Source organism: Notamacropus eugenii, chromosome 2, assembly GCF_028372415.1.
Source record: "Notamacropus eugenii isolate mMacEug1 chromosome 2, mMacEug1.pri_v2, whole genome shotgun sequence".
Taxonomy (NCBI): Eukaryota; Metazoa; Chordata; class Mammalia; order Diprotodontia; family Macropodidae; genus Notamacropus; species Notamacropus eugenii.
The window spans coordinates 297,427,865-297,451,443 of NC_092873.1; the positions used below are offsets into that span (position 1 = coordinate 297,427,865).

At 37.8% G+C, this 23,579-nt stretch overlaps 1 protein-coding gene across 1 annotated transcript in view; it reads left to right on the forward strand.

The window, feature by feature from the left end:
* MAN1A2 (mannosidase alpha class 1A member 2) overlaps window positions 1–23,579 on the forward strand; it is a 219,124-nt gene that overhangs the window by 120,409 nt on the left and 75,136 nt on the right. The window contains exon 6 of the mRNA XM_072644497.1: window positions 18,137–18,231. Within this exon, the coding sequence (XP_072500598.1) occupies window positions 18,137–18,231 (95 nt within the window). The remainder of the gene's footprint in view (window positions 1–18,136; window positions 18,232–23,579) is intronic.

The window sequence follows — 23,579 nt, forward strand, 5'->3', positions numbered from 1 at the left end:
CCACCTGACTCCCAGTCCAGTACTTTTACAGCTTTGCCATTGACTAGCCAAACAGCAGAGAACTTTCACTGGTAGTTGAGGTAAGTCCTTTATTTTAGAGAGCTAGAAGTACTTCAGGCACCATTGATGTATGTGTGTGTTCAGTGTTTGCTGCATAACTATCTCCTCTGTTGTTAGGATTAGGTTCCTCTGCCTCCTTAACCTTGCAAGGAAGTTTGGTGTGGATCTCTGATGAGTGCGTTTTGTGGAAATCAGTTGTAGTTTAGTTGTCTTAAAAGAAGAGGGATGTATGATCTATCTTGTTTTGCCTTAAAGAGTCAGTTTTACTCAGGGTTATTCATTTTGAATATGATCAGTAACTGAAAATGTTTTATTATTTAACAACTTATAACTCAATGTATTTGTACATCTCATTCCAGAACCTTTTGTTACAGTTGAAGTTAATTTGGCAACTTTCAAATTCGTTTTTATATTAGCGGCCATTTTCTTTTAAAAGTCTTCTGTTATTACTTCTTTAGCAGAGTCTCATCCTTTTGGCCAGGTGGGAGGGTGGGGCAGAGATGGATTCTTATCCTCGTCCTAGAATGAATTTTTGTTTTATAGAAAACTTATTTTTCATGACAGGATTAGATAATTATACATGTGTAAAGAATTTTCTAATGTTGTTCTTTAAATTTGCTAACATGTAAAATTCTCTAGCTTAGAGGTCTCTAATTCGATGCTCTTATTAGAACCTATAAGGTTTGAGTTAGCCTTCACTACCTGACCTATTTATTGGCAAAGGAAACTTGAATTGTATTAAGATCCATTAAGCTTACTTGGCCAATAACTGAGAAGGGGTTTGCTGCAAATGACCCAAACCTGAGAGACAAATCCTCTAGAAGCTGCTCTGAAACCTCACCCATTGCAGAATGCCTAATAGGAGAGATTTCCAGAGGGCCAGAGGACTGCATTAGGAGATCATACTACAACACCCTTTTGTTACATTAATATGATAATAATATCAGCATAATGGGGGGAATTGGTGAGAAATATGATTAAGTGAGAGCTGTGATGCAATTTTCAAACTTAGATGGATTAAGAATTTTACATGCAAAACTGCATTGATTGTGAAGAAGGTGGAATTATTTTGAAGCATCTCTCTGTTAATTTTAAGAAAGAACAAGACTCATTTTTCAATTTAGGCTTTCATGGTATAACAGTTTGGATAATCTGAAGTTCCAGATAAATTATAATGCGATGATTCTTCTTATAGCTCTATTTTATATTGAGTTTGTAGTAAGTCTTTCTACACGCTCTTGGAGCCTGAGAAGAAAATCTGGAGGAAGAAGCCCCTTTAGGGCCAGTACCAACTGAGAGCCATTTCATGAGAAGTTGCTCCAAGGGACCACAAGAAGACCTGAGACATCTGAACCTCTACTGAAGATTAAATATACAATTAAATATACATTGGGAATAGATTATTTAATAACCCCAAAGGATCATTCTCATCCCTCAGTAGAGGACTGTGCCCCCCTCTGGTATTTGTGTTGCCCATAGAGGACTGCGATCTATGCCTCTAGATTGTGATGATCCATAGAAAGATGAGTCTTTGGATCAAAGAGGGGGAATGCCAAATGATTAATCCCTATTTTATTCCAATCAGTTCAGGATTTATTGGAGTAGTGATTATTTCTGTTATACTTATACATCTTACATTTAGGGATAATTAAATAAGGTTAGATAGATCCTTTCTTGTATTAGACCGTAAAACTTTAAACTACAAGTTATAAGTTCACGTGCTTAATCATGGGAAGCTAAATGAAGAACTTCTATGCTGTGGAAGCCCTGTGTGTTGGAGATGATTTGATGATATGGAAAGCCTCCCCCCTTACTGTCTCTCTATTGCCCAACATGAGAAGAGGACTTTATGTGTCCAGTGATTATGACTTGCCACATCTGTCCTACAACCATGTAGGTGTTTTGTCATCATGACTGTCTTACCAGCCCTTGGCCCTCTCAAAAGGTCAGAATGTGGGCCTGTCAGCCAGTGAAATCCTGAATTTTACTTTGCCTCATTTGTATTATCTGGGTATCAAACTTGGTAAAACTAATGTCCTGGAGAAAGGAGGCTTTTCACTTTGAAGAAAATCTGAGGTTCTGTTCATTAAATGGGGTCTGGTCCCTTAAATAAATGGTTATTGGGTTGGAGCTTTGCTGAAGTTATCTTTGTTACAGATTGGACATTTTCCCATCCCACCGCGCGCGCACACACACGTACATGTGTGTATGTATATATGTCTTTAGAAAGAGGAAAATTCATGGTGGGTCCCACTTTTCTATGTATGTCTGTGACATTGTGGAATTAATCTGAAAGACAGTTGAATTCAGATTGGGAGGCTGCTTCTTACTTTGGGCAACTTCTTCTCAGGGTAATTAAGGTCTGGTTTAGCTTGCAGATACTTAAGTGAGATTTTGTTTCTTTCCTTTCAATTGGAGCAGGGATTCTTAACCTAGAGTCCATGAACTTGTGATTTTAAGAATTTTATTGATGACTTTTTCAATATAATTGCTTTCCTTTGCAATACTGTTTAACTTAAATGCATTTAAAAGTATGATTTTGAGAAGGGGTCCAAGGCTTCACCAGATGGCCAAAGTGGTCTGTATCACGCAAAAAGATTAAGAACCCTTGATCTAGAGTATAATAACAGCATGAAAAATAACAGCAACTGAGTGATATTTTTCTTCTGTGCCATAAGATTGTTTCACAGGATTCCCCAGATCATAGGAGTTAGAGCTGGAAGAGAACCCTCTTCCAGGAGATCTTATCCAGCCTCTTCATCTTTCACAGTTGAGCAAATTTAATCTGGCTGCACTTAATGATAGTTGGAATGAGGGGATTTGTGGGAGGGCCATTATTAGGGTAGTGGTCCTTTTTTATGCTGAGTAATGTTACATGACATTTGATTTTGATTGAATATTATGCTTGGTACCTATCTGGACAGCTGTCATGATTTCTGACTGTGACTTTCCTCACTTTCAAGATTTAGAACTTGAAGGGCCTGATGATTCTTGCACTTGCAAGGAGCCAAAAGACTCTTAAAAAGTTGCACTCCTTCTTTGCTGTTTTAGAAGATAACTGTTAATGTTAGGGTATTCTTTCAGATAAATGGCACCTTAAAGAAATGATTATCAATCAGCAGCATTCCTGGACCAGACATAAGATCTGAATTCCTGATTCCAGACTCAAAAATTGCCTCTTCCTCCAACTAACCTAAGGATAGATTAAAGAGGAAGTACTTTGTTTTTTAAGACAAAGTGTTAAAAAAGCTTAAGATGAATTTAAAAAAAAAGATCTAGATAGTATATAGAAATATGGCTCCTGAGACCAGTTGATAAAAGCTTCTAAGAGTGTACTCATTTCAGAAAGTTTTGTTGACTTTATAATACTGTTGACTCCATATTTACTGTTTAATAGAATAAAGTACTCATGGTTGGGGGTAAGTGTGAAGCAAATTTTTTTATTCTTTAATTCCGCAATGTTTATATACAATGATTTCCAGCCTTTTGTTCTGTACGTGATTACTAGATACTTGTTGGATGATAGATTTAGAGCTAGAAGGGATCTTGTTATACAAGAGTTGTGTCCAACTCTTCCTGACCGCATTTGGGGTTTTCTTGGCAAAGATATTAGAATAGTTTGCTGTTTCCTTCTTCATTTTATGGATGAGGAAACTGAGGCAAACAGGGTTAAGTTGATCCTTTTCCAGGACCACCTAGTCTAGTAAGTGTCTGAGGCCAGATTTGAACTCAGGAAGATGCATCTTCCTGATCCCAGGTGTGGGTCTCTACCCACTGCACCACCTTGCTGCCCAGAAGGGACCTTAGAGATTATTTCTTCCAGCGCCTTAATTTTACAGATGAGATACTGAGGCCCAGAGGGGTAAAATAACTTTTGTGGGCTCACAAAGGTAGTAAATAGGAAAGCCAAGATTTGAACTCTGAGGTCCTTCTGACTATAAATCCAGGATTCTTTGTTGAATCACATTTCCTGTCCCTCTGGTAAAGTTATTTTGTAGATTATAAAGTAAAATTGATTTCTTTCTGAGAATTTCATGATTCATGTTAGACACATATTCACTTTAAAAGGACAACATCCGTTGTGAAGTCAGGAAAGATTTTATTAATTTTTACATTCATTCCTGAATGAATGAATGGGTAGTTCCTAATGGACTACGGAACTTTTTTCAGACAAATGCCCTGCTTTCAATTCGAATTTCCTTCCTGCCTGTCATTGGCCAGAATTCCAGGGTTCACGAAACCTCATCCCATGTGGATATACACTACACATTCATCATTTTCTTTATAGAATGACAAAAATTCTTTTAAAGGAATTCCCTTAATTGATGTACAATCTTTCTGGCGTTGACCTGAAGGTTTGGTAAAAGAGGCAAACTGGCTAAGTGATATCTTCATTGAGTAGGAGGTAAATACAATGATAAGAGAATTGACAAAGTGTCAATTGAAATTATGACCCAGGGTATCTGTGTTTTCTTTCCCATTAACATGCCATAACAGTATTTGTCCACAAAATATTAAGATGTGGAAAGTTCCTTTATTCAAGATAGTTTTTTGGATTATCTTAACCCAAAAGTTATCTTACGTCAGCCCCATCTGGCCTTGTTGACATAGGAAGGTATTCTCTGAGTTTGCTCAGGGAACAAAGAACAAAGAAGCTATTAGGTCCAGACTCTTCTTGTTGATCGGTTCAGGCTCTGGCCCTTATTGAGGATTCAAAAATGATATTAAATGATTATCACTGGTATTACAGATTGCATATTTTCTGTGGAAACACGAATTCAATTCATCTCTTACGATACCTATGGAGGAGATGGGAATCTTCTAGAATATCACAAAAATAATATTGTAATTTGTAAACTGACAATTCCTGTTAGCATTCAGTTTAGTCATCCGTGAAATGGGAATTTGCTTAGATTACCTCTAAAGCCCTTTCTAACTCTAAGATCCCGTGGTCTAGGTTGTTGAATGAGACACTTCCATCTTGTTCCCTTTTCATCTTACTATCTTATATATGTGTGTTTACTTTTAATCTGTGATGAGAGCAAGCATTCCAGTGGTGTCAGTTGATAATTTTTAAATCCCCTATACTGAGTTAATTCATGATTCATGGCAGCAAATGGAGAAGATGATTGTTCAAAAACTTTAGTGTGAGAATGGTGAATGTTAATAGAACATATCTGATAAGTAGCTGTCCAACCTGCTTATGAAGATCTTTAAGGAAGGGGAACCCACCACCTGTCAGGTAGCCATTCTACTTTCGCATAGCTCAAATTGTTAAGAACTTTTTCCTGATATCAGGCCTAGATTATCCTCTTTGCAGTTCTTAGTTCTTCCTCTTGGAGTCAAATGGAAGAAGTTTAATTTATCTTCTGTACAACCTTCAAATATTAGAAGACAATCATCATGTTTCCATGGTCCCACTCAGTTTTCTCTGCTATAGACTAAACAACCCTAGTTCCTTCAGTTTATCACCATAAGATGTGACTTGTGACTCTTATCTATCCATGCTCCCTCATCTTAATACTTGTGAGGTACACTTCTCATGTGGACTTGTGATATTGGACTCATTATTCTCTGGCCCATGGGGGTTAGGGGGTCCTCCCCCTTTTGTGTTTTCTTCCATGTTCAGTTGGAGGTTTCTCAAGGGCAGGGACTCAGTGCTTAGCACTATGCTTGGCACATAGTAGATGCTTAGTTAATATTTATTTAGCAGACATTAAGCTTATAAAAGCTGCTTGTAGAAAAGAAATTGGCACTACTCTACAGAGCCTGAAATATCAGAATTGTTCCCTTAAAATCAATAGCTAATTAGCATTGTGGGTAGAGCTCTAGACTTGCAGACAGAAGACTGCAGTTCAAATCCTGCTCTAGCCACTTACTAGCTATGTCACTGTCTGCCTCAGTTTTCCTGTTTGGAAAGTGGATATTAAAGATATCCCCCAGTAACCATTTATTAAAGGAACCAGACCCTATTCAATGATTGCAACCTTCAAGAAAGTCTTAATTGGTACAACTTGTTCCTTCCAATCTGTCATTATTGACCTGCTAATTCCTGCTTAAATGACCAGGACCTGACATATCTCAGACAAGCCATTTAGCCAAACCATCCCAGTAAAGATTTTTATTCTGCTTTGTCTTATTCCTGATTTCATTTGCTCCCTCCAATTTCTTATCATAGTTAACTCCAGTTTATTCTACAGCTACCTTTCCACTTCTTGATTCACGTCCCCTCAATAAAAGATTTAGATCTCATTTCTAGCCATGCCTCTACCTTTTTATGAAGTTGATTTTGTGAATCCAAATATTACTTGTTAATTATAATACTTAATAAATGTATTCTTAGCCATATCAGTTGATATTGAAAATAGGAGCCTTTGTTTCTTGGAGAAGTTTGGGGTCCTAAAGGAGCTTTGCAATTTTCCATAAACTGAAAAACTGTCATCATAGTTTTCTGAGATCCTCTCTTGAACTGATTTGCCAAGCGTTCGAAGTCTGCTGCAGAGAGTGCCAACTCCAATCATTGTTCAAATGCTAAACATTAGTTTGCTTAAAAGTCTATTTTATAGAGAACTCACATAAGGCAAGGCTCACATGGAGGTCAGATGAAGTGATACAGAGACACAAGGTCTCTCTGAAGAACCTTGGAATTGATTGTGAGACACAGGAGATGCTGGCACTGGACTGCCCAGCATGGTGTGCTCGCTTGTATCAGAGAAGGTGCTGGGATTTATGAGTGAAGCAGAATTGTGGTAGCTTATGAGAAATGTGAGATACACATCTCACTCCAGAATAAAGCAAGTAACAGATGTGAATTCAAAGAAAGAAATGGCCTTACCTGCTTGTGAGGACAATGGATTAGTGATGCGTGTGCTGTATCTGAAGAGAAAGTCCAGTGGACAAACCCATTCTGTGGAACACGTTCCAAATCAATCTCATTTCACCTGATTGTACCATCATTTGGCCATAACTCTATCTGTCTCCCCAAATGATATAAAAGACTTTGTCAAATGCTTTGCTAAAATCTAGGTAAACTCTCTTACAAACATTTACCTGATAAATCTAATAATATTATCACAAAAAGGAAGAGAGGTTATTCTGCTGTGTCCTACTCTTGAGGAACCATATTGTTCTTGGTAATTGTTGCTTTTCTTCCTAATGTTTTCCATCCAATAATGCTTTAGGATTTTGCCAGGTGTCTACTTAAGCTAACCGGTTTATATTTTGCAAGCTTCATTCTTTCCACCTTTTTGAAAGTTGAGACATACCTTGCCTATCTTTAACTTGGAGCTCCCTCTCAGCTCCCATGGGTTCAATTGTGAACTCTATGTAGAAGTCATCGATATCTCTGTTTGGAGTTTCAGTGTTTCTTAACTGTAGTCATGCATCATTAATTGTCCATTGTAGATCTTTGTATGGCCTGTATGTTCAAAACTTAATTTATTATTTCACTCTTAACTTAGATATTTCTGTCCACAACAAGCACTGTCCTTCTTGTCATTCAATTTTATAAACTTTGGAGTTGTCCTTGACTCATCCCACTTCCACATAACCTTGTAGTTGTGAAGTCTTGTCAGTTCTACTTTCAAAATATATTTTCACTTTTCCTCTTCTCTCCCTGCACAGCCTGTGATTATGGCCCTTATCACCTCCAGCGTATTCTATCGTAGTGACTTCTAATTGGGTTCTCCAGGCTATGCATACATCTGTCAGACTGATGTTCCTAAAACATAGGTGTGTCCATGTCACTCCTCTGCTAAAAAAGACCTAGTGGCTGGATATCAGCATCTCAGCAGGCCCAGAACCATTCGGACAGAGAAAGCAGAAGTAAAATCAGAGTTGGACAGTAGTACGATGTTTATTTTCTTGAATCATTTCACCCTTCCCGAGCCTCTTCATTCTTTTTTCGATCCTCCCCTTTCCCACAAGTCATTTAAAAAAACAATAACCTAAAACTCTTAGTTCTTTTCAGCTTCAGGTTGTTCTGAGCATTCTTGGCTGTTTTTACATGACCACACCACATTTTTCCATTCATTCCATGTATCTGTTGTCTGACTTTGCTTTCATGTTCTGTGCAGTCATTAAGATATATTTATTTGTCATTTGTTTTTATGTTACCTATATTTACTAATGTATTGCTCATACATGACTTTTCAAATCTGATTTCTATGTTGAGTTTCTTTTGCCATCCATATTAGGTCTTTTTAAAGAACTCTACCTTTTCTTTATTCAAATTATTATTCATTCTTGCCCACCCCCAACAAATTTATTTATTTATTTAAGTTTTCAACATTCATTTCCACAAAGTTTTGGGTTCCAAATTTTCTCCCCATTTCTCCCCTCCCCTACCCCAAAACACTGAGCATTCTAATTACCCCTATCACCAATCTGCCCTCCCTTCTAACATCCCTCCCTTCCCTTATCCCCATCTTCTCTTTTGTCCTGTAGGGCAAGATAACTTTCTATACCTCATTACCTGTATTTCTCATTTCCTAGTTGTATGCAAGAACAATACTCAACAGTTGTTCCTAAAACTTTGAGTTTCAACTTGTCTTCCTCCCTTGCTCCCTACCCATCCTCTTTGGGAAGGCATGCAATTCAATATAGGCCATATCTGTGTAGTTTTGCAAATGATTTTCATAATTGTTGTTTTGTGTAAGACTAACTATATTTCCCTCCGTCCTATCTGCCCCCCATTTCTTCTGCTCTCTCTTTTGACTCAGTCCCTCCCCAAGAGTGTTGACTTCTAATTGCTCCCTCCTCCCATTGTCCTCCCTTCCATCATCCCCCCACCCTGCTTATCCCCTTCTCCCCCACTTTCCTGTATTGTAAGATAGATTTTCATACCAAAATGAGTGTGCATTTTATTCTTTCCTTTAGTCAAATGTGATGAGAGTAAGCTTCATGTTTTTACTCTCACCTCCCCTCTTTTTCTCTCCACTGAAAAGTCTTTTACTTGCCGCTTTTATGAGAGATAGTTTGCCCCATTCCATTTCTCCCTTTCTCCTCCCCATATATTTCTCTCTCACCACTTAATTTCATTTTTTTAAGATATGATCCCATCCTATTCAATTCACCCTGTGCTGTGTGTGTGTGTGTGTGTGTGTATATGTGTGTAATCCCACCAATTACCTAGATACTGAAAAAAGTTTCAAGAGTTACAAATATTGTCTTTCCATGTAGGAATGTAAATAGTTCAACTTTACTAAGTCCCTTACAGTTTCTCTTTGCTGTTTACCCTTTCATGCTTCTTTTGATTCTTGTGTTTGAAGGTCAGATTTTCTTTTCAGCTCTGGTCTTTTCATCAAGCATGCTTGAAAGTCCTTTATTTCATTGAAAGACCAATTTTTCCCCTGAAGTATTATACTCAGTTTTGCTGGGTAGGTGATTCTTGGTTTTAGTCCAAGTTCCTTTGACTTCTGGAATATCCTATTCCACACCCTTAGATCCCTTAATGTAGAAGCTGCTAGATCTTGTGTTATCCTGATTGTATTTCCACAATACTTGAATTGTTTCTTTCCTACTGCTTGCAGTATTTTCTCCTTGACCTGGGAACTCTGGAGTTTGGCCACAATGTTCCTAGGAGTTTCTCTTTTTGGATCTCTTTCAGGAGGTGATTGGTGGATTTTTTCAATATTTATTTTGCCCCCTGGTTCTGCAATATCAGGGCAGTTTTCCTTGATAATTTCATGGAAGATGATGTCTAGGCTCTTTTTTTGATCATGGCTTTCAGGTAGTCCCCTAATTTTTAAATTGTCTCTCCTGGGTCTATTTTCCAGGACAGTTGTTTTTCCAATGAGATATTTCACATTATCTTCCATTTTTTCATTCTTTTGGTTTTGTTTTGTGATTTCTTGGTTTCTCATAAAGTCATTAGCCTCCATCTGTTCCATTCTAATTTAGAAAGAACTGTTATCTTCAGTGAGCTTTTGAACTTCCTTTTCCATTTGGCTAATTCTACTTTTTAAAGCATTCTTCTCCTCATTGGCTTTTTGAACCTCTTTTGCCAATTGAGTTAGCCTATTTTTCAAGGTGTTATTTTCTTCAGCATTTTTTTGGGTGTCCTTTAGCAAGGTGTTCACCTGCTTTTCATGCTTTTCTTCCATCTCTCTCATTTCCCTTCCCAGTTTTTCCTCCACCTCTCTTACTTAATTTTCAGAATCCTTTTTGACCTCTTCCATGGCCTGAGACATGGGATACAGAAGCCTTGACTTTTATGTGTTTCCCTGATGGTAAGCATTGTTCTTTCTCATCAGAAAGGATGGGAGAAGATATCTGTTCACCAAAAAAGTAACCTTCTATAGTCTTATTTTTTTTCCCTTTTTGGAGCATTTTCCCAACCAGTTACTTGACTTTTGGGTCCTTTGTCAAGAGTAGGGTATACTCTGGGAATCTATAAGATCTCAGTTCCTCCAAAGTTGTACAATCAAGCGTGTACACTGGTCTGGGAACAGGGAGAGATTTTTGAGCCCAGAATCTTAGCAGAGTTTCCTCCCCACAGCCACCTGGCCTCCAGTTAAGCCAAGCCAGCACTGGGGGCTGATTTTCAGATAAGCTGTGGGGACAGGGCTGCCATTCAGTGTGAAATAAAGATCAACTCCCTCAGGGCCTCTACCTGGGCTGAGGTAAGACTCAGTTCCTCAATGCCTCCAGGGGTTTTACGATCCAACAATGGATGCGGGCTGCTGTAGGGGCTACCATGGGAACTGCTGCCCCCTGCCTGATGTGGCCTCTGTGGCTGCTGCCTGAGGCTGGAGCTATGGGAAGGCCCTTCTCCCTTCTCAGCCAACTGAAAAAACCCGTCACTGACCTTTGGCACCTGTGTGTTGAGGGATCTGTGAACCTGCTGCGACTAGAGATTCCACCCCTGAGATGTCCTCCTCCCAGAGCCGCGGCCAAGGCTGGGCTGGGCTCCGCTCCTTGTAGGGTGCAACAGACGTTTCCCGTGGGTCTTTCAGGTCACCCTGGGCTGAAAATCTCCTCCACTCTGTTGTTCTCCACTTCTGCTGCTCCAAAATTTGTTGAGTCCCTCTCTGCAGGTATTTTATGGGCTGTGTGGAGAGAGCTTGCATATGTGTGTCTTTCTACTCCACCATCTTGGCTCTGCCCTCCCCCCAATAAATTTATTAAGGATAGTTTTCTTTCTGTGCTGACTTAACATGTACAATTTTAGGCAATAAGATTCTCTATCTATCTTTATGAACCTTTTGAAAGATATTCTCCCTAAGTGTAGGGTACCTGTTACACTGTTTCTGTATTTTCTTCCTTCTCCTCACATTCCATTCACTTCCCTCCAAAGTTCCAGGCATTTCTACTGTAACAACCAGTTTGTCTTTGGTGAGATTTCAGAATAGAAGTTCCTCTCATCGATTCCTCCAACTTTTGAAAGGATATTATTCAAAGGTAAGTCAAGAATTAATTAGCTGCCCTGCTGTTTTGCAGAAAGAACAGGCTGCCCCAGCAGATTGAAATCTCCTATCATATATGGGAGATTTATACAGATATTTTATATCTGTATCATATCTCTTATATCATATTCTAGGTTCATGATCTGTTTCCTTAACTCTTCATCCATTTTTTTCTATTTCTTCATGATGTATAAAGTCTAATGAAAATGTTTCTTCTCTTTCTACATTCTTTGATTCTCACTGAAATGAGGACCATCATTCTTTTCCATAGGGTTCCCAGATTTGCTCACATGCCTCCTCTTGACTAAAAAAAAAAATCAATATATCTGTATTGGTAGAGATTTTAATATATCATCTAGAACTAGATATATAATCAGTATATAGAGAAATAATTAAATATCAATAACTATAGATATTACTCTAGACAGATATATCTACATGTGGAGATTATCTATGGACAGCGAGTCTGAGAGTGTGGAGGGAGGAAGGGAGGGAGAGACAGACAGACAGACCCACCAAGACCTTCCATAATATACTATTATGCCTTCTTGTGTTTCTTATCCTGTTCCTTGGGCAGCTAGGTGGTGCAGTGGATAGAGCACCAGTGCAGGAGTCAGGAGGACCTGAGTTCAAATTTCACCTCAGACACTTGACACTCACTAGCTGTGTGACCTTGGGCAAATCGCTTAACCCCAATTACCTCATCCTGGGTCATCTCCAGTCATCCTGATGAATATCTGGTCAGTGGATTCAGATGACTTTGGAGGAGAAGTGAGGTTGGTGACCTGCACAGCCCTCCCTCACTCAAAACAAAGTCAAGTGCAAGGCATGTCATTATTTCTCCGATGGTATGGTCTTCTTTGGCAGCGAAGGACGAGCACATACATCCGGTCCCTTCTATACTACCTTATATACTATACTTATATACTAATATTGTGCCATTCTTGAGCCATTTTTCAGTTACAAGCTTCATACCAGTAAAACTTAGTGATGTCTTTGACTTCAGATTTGCTTTCTAGGGTCTTTATTTCAGTTTTCTAGTTACTCATATTTTGTGCTTTTCTGTGTCAGCATATGAGGTCATGGGTTTTATTGAGGATTCTTTTTTTTTATATTTTTTTCTTTTGTGTTCAGAGACAGGGAGGGAGACAGTAGTCTCACTATATTCTGACATGATCTGACAACATTTGACACATTGTGTTCAATACTGGATGCCATATTTAGGAATCACACTGACTGATTAGAGTAGGTGCACCTGAGCCTGGTCAGGTGGTAAGAGTACTGGAGAGCTGTGCCTCAGTGAGCTCTGTTGAAGGATCTGGGGATATTTAACCTAGAAAATCAAGGACTTAAAACATGCTATAGCCGTCTTCAAGTATAAGAAGGAATGCTCATATGGAAGAAATCTCAGATTTGCTGTTTTTGATTCCAGAGGGCATAGATGGTAATGGATATAGAAGGTGATAAAAACAGTGACATAGGGGAAAAGGTACTGAACTTGGAATTTGAAGAAGCTTGAGATTGTAGAATTTATTTAGAATTGAAAGAGACTTTAGAGGTCAGATACTCCAGCTCCCTCATTTTACAGATAATGAGACTGAGGCTCAGGGATTCAGTGACTTCCTCATTGCTGGTGACACAAAGCTGGCAAAACCATATTTGAACCCAGTTCTTATAGCTTCAAATCCTGCACTCTTTACCATGATGCTTTTGAAATTTCATCATAACATGAAGCTCCCCCTGAACTTCACTTTCCTTGTCTTTAGAATCAGAATAATAATAGCATCTACATCCCAGGGTTGTTTCAAGTCATGTGAAATAGTCCAGGTAAAGATCATTCATGCCTTACACAGTGCCATATTAATTGTAGCTTTACCATCATCTTCACCCCTATTAAAAGCAGACAAGAGATTTGATGTAAGAAAGTTTATTTTGTTTAATTTAAATTTTACACACACACACACACACTCTCTCTCTCTCTCTCTCTCTCTCTCTCTCTCTCTCTCTCTCTCTCTCCTGTGATGCTTGTTTGTGGTTTTGTTTTTTGTTTTTTTCAATGTAAGGCAATTTTCCTAACAATTAGAATTCTCCTGGTATGCAGTGGGATGGCTTTAGTACATAGATATCTTCAAGTGTAAATTAGATGACTACTTGTAGCTGATGTTTTTAAAGTCAGTGATTTTGAGAGCATAGGTTAGAATAAGCAATTTTTGAATTCCTTTCTCATTAAGATTCTCTCATTCAGAGACACCACCCTTTTTCATTTCCTCTGTTAGAGGATTAACAAGTTCTATCAGTGATGAGAAAGTTAATACCAGTCATTTATAGTTTCTATAAAACTTTCCCAAAAGGTTTTACTGAAAGGAAAGAAAAAAATATTTGTTTAAAATGCCTAATTATCCCAGCGTTTTCCAAGCTAGTTTTTGAGAACACAGAACATTTTTGAGAAAGTAGCATAGTACCAGATTCCTGTCAATACTGATGGAGAAAAGGGAAGCATTAGTTTTCTACAAGGAGTGTGGGACTGAGCAGCTGTGTCTATGAATCTCTGAATTTTGGTTTCATCATGTCAGCTGTGAAGCACAAAACTTGGATATTTTTGTCCTGCCCTAACTTCTTGTGACCTCCAGCCTTGCGTCTCAGATTGTCTAATGGACATTTTAAAGTGGATGTTCTGTACGCTCTCTTAAGTTAGGCATGTGTAAAACTGAACTCATTATTTCCTTCCTTCTGTTACTGCTACTATTACTGTGAAGAATACTACCATCTTCCCAGTCACCCAGTCTTGCAACTGGTGTTTCATTCTTAACTTCTCACTTTTCTATGCCATATCTAGTCAGTTGCCAAGTCCTGTTGATTCTACCTTCATGACATCACTTGTGTATTTCCCCCTTTCTCCTCTGACAGTGGCACTACTGTGATGCAGGCCCCCATTGCCACAGATTTGGACTCTTGCAACAGTTCAACAGATAGACTCGGCCTCGTCTCTCCCTACTCCATTCCTTCTTCCACTCTCTGTCAAATTGATGAGCAAGTCTGACCATGTCACCATCCTATTAAAGAACCTTCAGGTGCTCTCTGTTTACTTCTAGGATTAATGTAAAATCCTCTTTTTGTCTTAAACTCCCTCTGTTAAACATCCTCTTGCTTTCATCTTCACTATAGGATGTAGATTCAGCTAAGGGACATTAAAGGGGACCAGACCAGTTCCCTTATTTTACAGATGAGGAAATGAAGGTCCATAGAGATTAAATGACTTCATACTTCTGGCTTCTCCTACTTTCCCAGCTTTTTTACATCCCCCAAGAAGACATACCATCTACTGACTAAGCATTTTCATTGGCTTTTCCTCATGATTAGAACATTCTTCTTCATCTTTACCTTTGAGATTTTCTGGCTTCCTTCAAGTCTCATCTAGAGTGCCCCTTTCTTTAAGAAGCCTTTCCCAGTTCTGAAACTATTCCCCAATTTTACCATCTGTTGCTTGTTTATACATAATTGTTGGCATCTTGTCTCTCCCTTTAGCCTGAGCTCCTTGAGAGCGGGGAATGTCTTTTGCCTTTCTTTGTATACCCAGTGCTTATCACAGTGTCTGGCACATGGTAGGCACTTTATAAATAGTAGTTGACTGACTGGGTACTGACTATTTACTGTTCAGTTTTATGGAAAATGCCAGTTTGCCCAAAACATAATGAAGAACATGAAGAAGAATAATGTATGAAAGTGCTCATTTGCATTGGTAGAGGAAGTTGCTTCTGAGAATACTGATGAGATCACAGGCCCAGCTCCCAGCCTAGTCCATTTTCTTCCTGCCCTGGGTGTGTATATGTGTGTGTATTTGTACATACACTCACAGACACGTACACACATAGTTAGAATCTGGAGTAGGAGCTAGTTAAAATACATCTGAGGTGTACATTGTCATCAGAGTTAAGCTAATTAATTTAAAATATTCACATATAGCACATTAACTTTGTGTATCATTTCTAAGTTCTTACTCTTGGAGTCTCTGAACCCAAGTTTGAATCCTGGCTCTTCCCTTTATTATTTGTGTGACCTTGTTTAAATCATTACCTCATTGAGCCTTAGTTTCCTCATCTGCAAAATGATGACTTTTAAGATGTTTTCCAGCTAAAGGTGTGTGATCCTATGATGCCAGGTAAGAAAATTGTGAGTATATTACAGAATGTCCCCATTAGATTTTTGGTAAGAATCAGCACCCTGACTCACACTGATTCCTCTATGTAGAACATCATTCAGTTTGCCTACCAAAATACAAGTATTTATACAGTCTTGAACTTTGAAAAGTAGCTTTTTGAAAGTGACTTTTCTGACCCCAAAAGTGGAGTATATGAAAAATAGTTAATTGAGATTTCCATTCTTATTTTTCCTGTGATTCCTATATTTGAATAAATCTCTTCTAAAAAACAGAAATTTGTAAACTTTAAAAAAGTATCCCTGTATAACTTGATTTAAATATGGTTTACCATTCTGATAACCTTAATAGGAAAGCTATAAACATAGGACTATGGAATCTCAGCACGGAAAAGGAGATTTGCCTTTATATAGTCTCTCACTTTCCATAACAGGACAGTGATGTGAATCATTTGTTTCTTGTCCATTTTTACATTTGTCTTCTAAATGTCTAATTTTTTTTTTTGTAAGATGTGTTCTTGTTTCATCTTTATCCTAGTCTATTAAACCTCTGTGATGTACGCTAATCCTATCCTGGGCAATCTGTTTAGTTCATCAGTGTTTGCCAAAGATAATTGGCTATGATGAAAATTTGTAATCACCGTATTAATATAAACAGGATAATAGTGGGAATGGGATGTGGATTTCTGGTCATTTCCAGTCCTATTGACTTGTGTTGTGCTACTGGAATTCAATGACTCAGGAAGAGAGCTTGAGGCTGATGACTTTGTGCAGCTCTGGCTCTCATAAATCCAGTTCACCCATGAGTCAAGACATCCCCCGTGATGTCGTTGTCCCACTGACAATGAGGGACCAACAATAATAACAGCGATCATTGGAATAGGATAAATGTGGGGTATTCCAAACTTTTTTTTTTGCTTTAGTTCTTGAAGTAGGAATGTTGAGTTGGGTAGGAGGATGTCTGGATAAAAGAACAAGTCAGCTTTGTCAGATTTGTTTTTATTTGTTTAGAAACTAGAGTATGGACCGGATAACTGAGTTTAGGGAGGAGGAAAGGCAATTTTAACAAGCTAATGGGAAGGAAATCCTTTACAACTTAGCCAGTGTTCTAAAGTATCCCTTTGTATACATAGGAGAAAGATGCTAATTCATCCATGATTACTTTGGGGAATCATGACTGGCATATAAGGAATGAGGAGGAGAGGGAGGGGACTGATGGGCCCATTCTTATTTTCTGCCAGGTTTTCTCATTTTTGTCTGGCAGTCCTGGGCAGGTAAATAGGTGAGCAGGATGAAATGATGGAAGAGGGAGGAAAGCGAGGTTAGGCAGGTCTCACAGTAGAGAGAAAAGCCATTGTCTTCTCCATGAAGCAAACAAAATTGTACCTAAGGGGAGAAGCTACTAAATGAAAAAGCCCTTTCTCTCCTTTCCTTTCTCCTCCATCCCTTCAGTTCTGTTATTATCACACTCTTCCCTTATTCTGTAATCTCTGAACTCCCCAATGCTGTACTTTTTTCTCCATAGCTGACCACTTCATTACTCACCAGTAATTGCCTTCTGTAGCCCAGAATCGCTAGTGCTCAACACTGTTCCTCAGCTGTCTTCCTTTTCTCTCTTCCCTCCTTTTCTCCTGGTCAGGACTCCCCCAGGGCAGGTCCACATACTTTTTTGTCAAGAGACCAGGCTTCTTCCGGCTGGTTCTCTTTTCCTCTCTCTTGTGCCCTCTTCCTTCACCTTCCCCCTCTTTTGGGGAAATAGAATTAACATTGATATGGTCTCGTGGAGATCTTGTTCATATCGTAGACATCACAAGGTTTCTCAGGGGCAGAGGTTGAGAAATAGTAGTTTAAAGGAATTTGAACCAAGGTTAGATCAGTGTGGCATTATATATTTCAGTCTAAATACTGTGGCCAAAACCTAGTTATGGGTTACTCAATTTATTTGTTTGGCAATGAGAATGTGACAATGGAATTTTTCATATTTATTTATTCATAAATTTATTCTTATTAGGCATTCTTAGAATAGGAGTTACCTTCCTGGCTCCTTTGCATGAAATTGGTTGAGCTTTGGTGGTGAGAAATGGGTAGAATAAATGACTCTACACGAATCTAAGTTCGTTAGTGCATGTCTTCAATATTCAATTTCTTTTTAGTACTTTAATGTCAGAGTTGAAATAGTTTTGTAAGGAAGAAGCTGGCATACAGTTGTTTACACAGAATATTTGTTTTCCTTTTAAGTTTTTGCCTATCAAAGTATACAAATACCACTAATACCAGGCCATCTCCTTTCTTCCTATAAATTGAATTTCAGTATTTAACTCTTCAGGTGACTTTCTTCATCAACATCAGTAGTTTCCCCTAACACCGCCATAGTCCTTAATGTCCACCTTTTCAGCAATATAAGAGTCTCATCTTTTTCCTGTGCCCTTAAGTTCAGTGTCATATGCACTCTGAGTATTCAGTTTATAGCTACTAATCGAAGGTGTAATTTATGACTATTCATATTTTTGTCTCAGGTATTCAAGAACAAAGCAGTGCAGTTGGCAGGGAAACTCCTTCCTGCCTTTAACACACCTACTGGGATTCCCTGGGCAATGGTGAATCTGAAAAGGTAAAATATGTTTTCTTCAGTTATTCTTTGCCTGAAGAATTAAATAAACCATTATCTTCTTTTTCTAAGTATAGGAAATCCTATGAATCTACTTTTTCTTTCATTTTCTTTTTTAAACTGAAGCTTCAGTTTTTTCCTCTTCATATGAACGGATGTTTATTTCTTATATTGTGTCTTTAAAGAATTTTCTTTACCTCTACCTTGCCTCCTTTCTTCCAGTTATCTTCTTTCCTTTTTTGTGTGTCAGTTCAAATTTTTAACTAAATCCCAGGTTACTGTCCTATTTTGTCTGATTTATACAACTCTCTCTTATTCACCTGGCTCATTCTGCATGATCACAAAAATATGTCTGCTTTCCTCATTATTCCCTTATGCATTTCCAGTTCTAGTGGTTCTTTTAGTCCATTCTATGAACCTAAAGGAATTTCCCCCTTCTGTACTGTGCTACCTACCTTTCCTCTTCCAAATGAGAATGAAAGTGACATTCTGAAAACAGTGCTTCCTGTAATGTAATGTAGCTATGTAGTTTATTAAAGAAAAGGGAAGCTTTAGGCCACTGTTTAGAACTTGAATGCTTTCTTTTGACGAGTGAAGTTGAAGGTTGTTACCCCTTTTAAAAATTTTCATTATTTCACATCTTTTCCCCCTAGAACATATCCTTGCTTTCATCTTCACTACAGGACATAGATTTAGCTAAGGGACCTTAAGGGTCATCTAGAGCAATCCCCTCATTTTATAGATGAGGAAATGAAGGTCCATAGAGATTAAATGATTTCATACAACATTATACAAGTAAGGTATTTTGTTGTTGTGTTAGTTTAGTTAGTTTTGTAGTTGTGTTAGTGTGCTTTCTGACTTCGTTGACTCCATTTGGGGTTTTCTTGGCAGAGGTATTGGAGTGGTTTGCCATTTCCTTCTCCATTTCATTTTGTAGATGAAAGTGAGGCAAACAAGGTTAAAGTGACTTTCCCAGAGTCACACAGCTAGTAAGTATCTGAGGCCAGATTTGAACTTTTGAAGATGAGTGTTCTTGATTCCAAGCCCAGTGCTCTATCTACTTTGCCCACCTAGCTAGTTGCCCTTTGAATTCAAGAAGAACATGATTTAAAAGAGATTATTATCGGTCATCTTTTAAATCTTTTAAATGATTTGTTTTATGCTATGAAATCTAACTGTTCCTTTAAAATCTTTCTTTTTTTGGGAAAAAAGCCATACTATTTATTTTGATGTTTACACTTAAAAAACTATGTAATAATCAATTGTGAAACTAAAAAAAAAATGTATATGTACAAAGAAAACCTCACACAAGAGTAGTAATTTCTGGTGGATGTTATTCCGTATGACTTGATTTGTAATTTTACCATTTTAAAGTCAGAGTCGTTCATTAGCAAAATCTCAGCCAGAGTATACATCTGAACATTTTGAAGCCAAAATTCTTTGTTGTGCATTGAATCTAATTTACTGTTTTGATTATGCTCACTATATAACGTGAATTAGAAGCCCAAAAAAACCCAAAATCAGAGCAGGACTACATAGCAGCTGCATTTAAAGACATAGGTGTGTGACAGTGCAGACACTCCTGTTTTCTTTTAACTTAGTCTCATGATTAAGTTTTTGGTGTTTTATTCACCAGCAGCATGATCATAAAAGATAACTTTAAAAATAAAATTTCAAATTAGCTTTGATATAGAAAGACCTTAAAGGCCAGATCTCTTTGTTTGCAAAGCCATGAAGTCTGCATAGAGGACTTACTTTGAGGGCCTCAGAGCATAGCAACATAGGAATCACAAAGATGTGCTTTTAGATTCTGCTTTGATGCGTTAACTCTGTGATCATCTGCAAGTTAAACTTTCTGTGCTTTGTTTAACAGAACAAAAGTTTTCTCACCAGTCAAATAAGGATAGCAATAGCTATAGTATGTACTTCACAGGGTTCTTTTGCAGCTCAAATGAGATCATTTCTACAAAGTACTTTTCAAACTTTAAAACTGTACATAAATCTATTATTCCTCCTAATACTAGTACTACTATGGAAATATAGCCAGTTTTGTTGGAAGAAAAATTTAATTATATCCTGAACTATATTACTAGAAAATTCCAACCTAGTTTTCTCTACTCCTGAAAATCTTTAATAATATAATAAAATTTTTTTACTTTTGATGGTTGGCATAGAAGTTTTCATGGAGACTAGGTATAAATGAGTTGACTTTTGGAGGTCCTTTCTAGCTTAGAATTCTGTGATTATTATTGCAATGTAACTGATCTAGCACAGTATAATATAAAAGTAGACACTTATTAGTGTTGGCGGTGGAAGAGAAGGAGAAAGAGTAGGAGAAGAGTAGAGGTGATGGTATTGAAGATAGCTGACAATTAGTTTTTTAGAAAAATTGAGGTTTTATATGCTATTTGGTGAATGTATCTTTGCAGCCGATATTGGTTCCCTTGTTTATAGTGTCATTAAGCCTAATAGAACTTTTTTGTCTGTTTTTCTTTTCTCTGATATCATGATTGCAACTCCTGCCTTTTAAGATTTACTTTGTTGCCTTTTAATTTTTTTTAGCATCTCATTTTCATCAATGTGCCTACTTTTTAGATTTTTTTTTTTGTATGTAACAAATTGTCAGGTTTTGTTTCCTTATCCATTCTGTCTTTTTATTGAATTGTCATATTTAAAATGAAAGGCTTTTGTTTTCTTCCCTTTCTTTTATATTCCTTTGCTGTATTCCCTTTCTCTGGTCCCTTCTTAGTCTTCATCTAGTTAAGAAAGGTGCTTCCTTCAACTCCTCCCAACTTTTTTTAAAAAATAGCTTTCTCTTATTGTAATTTTCCAGGAAGTTTTTCTTTACTTTGTCCTCATTATTTCTCTTCACTTCCAGTCCATTCTGAATTTCATTTTCTTTTTCATAATTTATACACTTCCATATTCCTTGTTTGTTATCCCTATATCCCTCATGAATGTAGGTGCTGTGCTTTTATGGTATCAGGTTTAAACTCTTGATTTCTGTTGAGTTTTAATGTATTTTTGTGTCTTTGTAAAAATCTTATCACTTTACTCCCTTGCATCCTTTAGTAAGATTAATTCATGAGAGAAGTAATATCAGAAAATTATAGTACCTTGTGGTAGAAATTGCCCTGTGTTTCAGATCCAGGGCTCTGACCATTCTGTCTTTGATCAGCCTCCATTCTTATGATAATGTAATCCTGTTTTTGACTCTGTGCCCCTCTTACTATTTTGAGTGCCAGTTTCTAAAACTTTTTTTTTTTTTATCAAAACTTCCATGTCTTTAGGGAGGTTCTTCTATTATTGATCCATTTTTTTCGCCTGATGATATTAGTTTTATATTCTGCATTGAGAGCTTGTATTTCTAACTTTAATTCCTTTCTAATTTATTTCAGTATTATTTCTCTTGAACTATTTTGGAATTTCTTGCTGTTTCATGTTCCCGGAGGAGTCATTAGAATTTTTTCTTTTGTCACTGATTTATTTTTCCAATATTTGCTTAGCATATTTTGGCTTCTCTTTGAGGTTTCACTTTATTCATTTTTTTTTTAATTAAGCAACCAACAAGCAATTTATTAATTGCTTTCTATGTGGCTAACACTGTGCTCAGCTGATTACAAAAAAGGCAAAAACTCAGAAATGGTACCTGCCTTCAAGGAGCTTTCAGACAAATGGGGAAGATAACATGAAAACAAGACTTAAAGGTAGATAAAGAATCATCTTAGAGGGGAGACTCAGGCAACTGGAAGCAGACCAAAAAGATTGTCTACAGAATGTGGCCTTTTAGTTGAGACATAAAAGAAACCAGAAATATCATGAGGTGGAAAGGAAGAGGGAGAATATTCTAGATATGGGAGAGGGCCAGAAAAGAAATAAGACAGGAGAGGGAGTGTCATATGCTAGGAGCATGAAGTAGGTTACTATGCCTACCTCCTAGATTGTGTGCAGGGAAGTATAAGAAGATGGGAAAGGTAGCACTAGTCCAAGTTATAAAGAGCTTTAAAATCCCAACAGGACTTCCTGTTTGATCCTGGAGATAGAGGGGCCGGTGGAGTTTATTGAGCAGGGTTGACATGATTTGTCCTACACTTTAGGGAAGTCACTTATATCCATGTGGAGGATGAGTTGGAGTGTGATCTGTGAAATGGGTCTGTGGTGCAAGTGAGACTGAGGAGTTGAGAACACCAAGGTTTTGAACTTGGGAAAGATGATGATTCCCTTAACAGTAATTGACATTTGGGAGAAGAAAGTGGTGTCAAAGTCAACGAATTCTGTCCTGAACATGTTGAATTTGAAATTACTATGGAATATTCAGTTTGTGATGTCCAAAAGACAGTTAGTGGATGATGTGAGATTATAATTTAGGAGGGAAATTAGGGTAGGATTTATTTGTAGATGTGCATAGAATAGATAACTGCAAAATGAGCTTGTGTAGAAGGGCAGAGAAGGCTTAGGATAAGAGCCTGGAGGGACTTCACATGGGGATGTGATGAGGTGAGGCTGTCCATCAAAGGGAGACTAAGTAGCAGTGATGAGACAGACAGGAGGAGAATCAAGAGAGAACATTGTCATGAGATTCTCCAAGAAGAGAAGGCGCTCAACAGTATCAGATGCTGCAGAGAGGTCAAGGAATAGAGTTTATCTATTTTGTGTGCTTCATTTTTATTTGTTTCCTCTTTTTTGTTTCATCTTTTTTTATGTTCCCTGTGGCTCCTTTTGCCCTCCATCCCAAACCATTACTCTCAATCCTCAATCTCAGCCTTTTTATCAACATAATAGCAATATATCCCAATGAGTATATCAGGCTAATAGGTTTGAAGGAAAATCCCTGCTTTAAGTAACGGGATATAAAAGCACTGTTCCTAGCTGGTTTTCCTGCCCCTTTCCTTTCTATCCCATGCCTCTGCAACCTATTTTGAATCTTTTTCTTCTCTTCCTCCAGTTTTTCAGGTGTGTGGGCAGAATTGTAGGGTGTGTCTATGTATGTGTGTTTGAGGGGCAGTGGGTATGCTGCAGGTGGTTTGGATAGTCTGGGAGAACCAGTTAAATTCTTAGTGTGAGCATTTACTTGGAAAACTGCAAATGCTACATATTAAGGCTGTATTGCCAAGAAGTAAAGTGATGGAGAAAATGTTATTAATGCAGATTAGACTCTTAAAGTGCAGTACACTTTCCCCCTAGAGAGGCAGTGGTTGTACATTTACCCAGCATACCTCTAGGTGGGTGGAAAGAAACAGAGTACTGGTTCACGTCCAGCTTCTGACACATACGGGTAATATGATCTGGCAGGCAGCTCTTTAAGGCTATTATGTTGCAGAGAACATGTCGACCAGCAAGGGAAGAGGGAG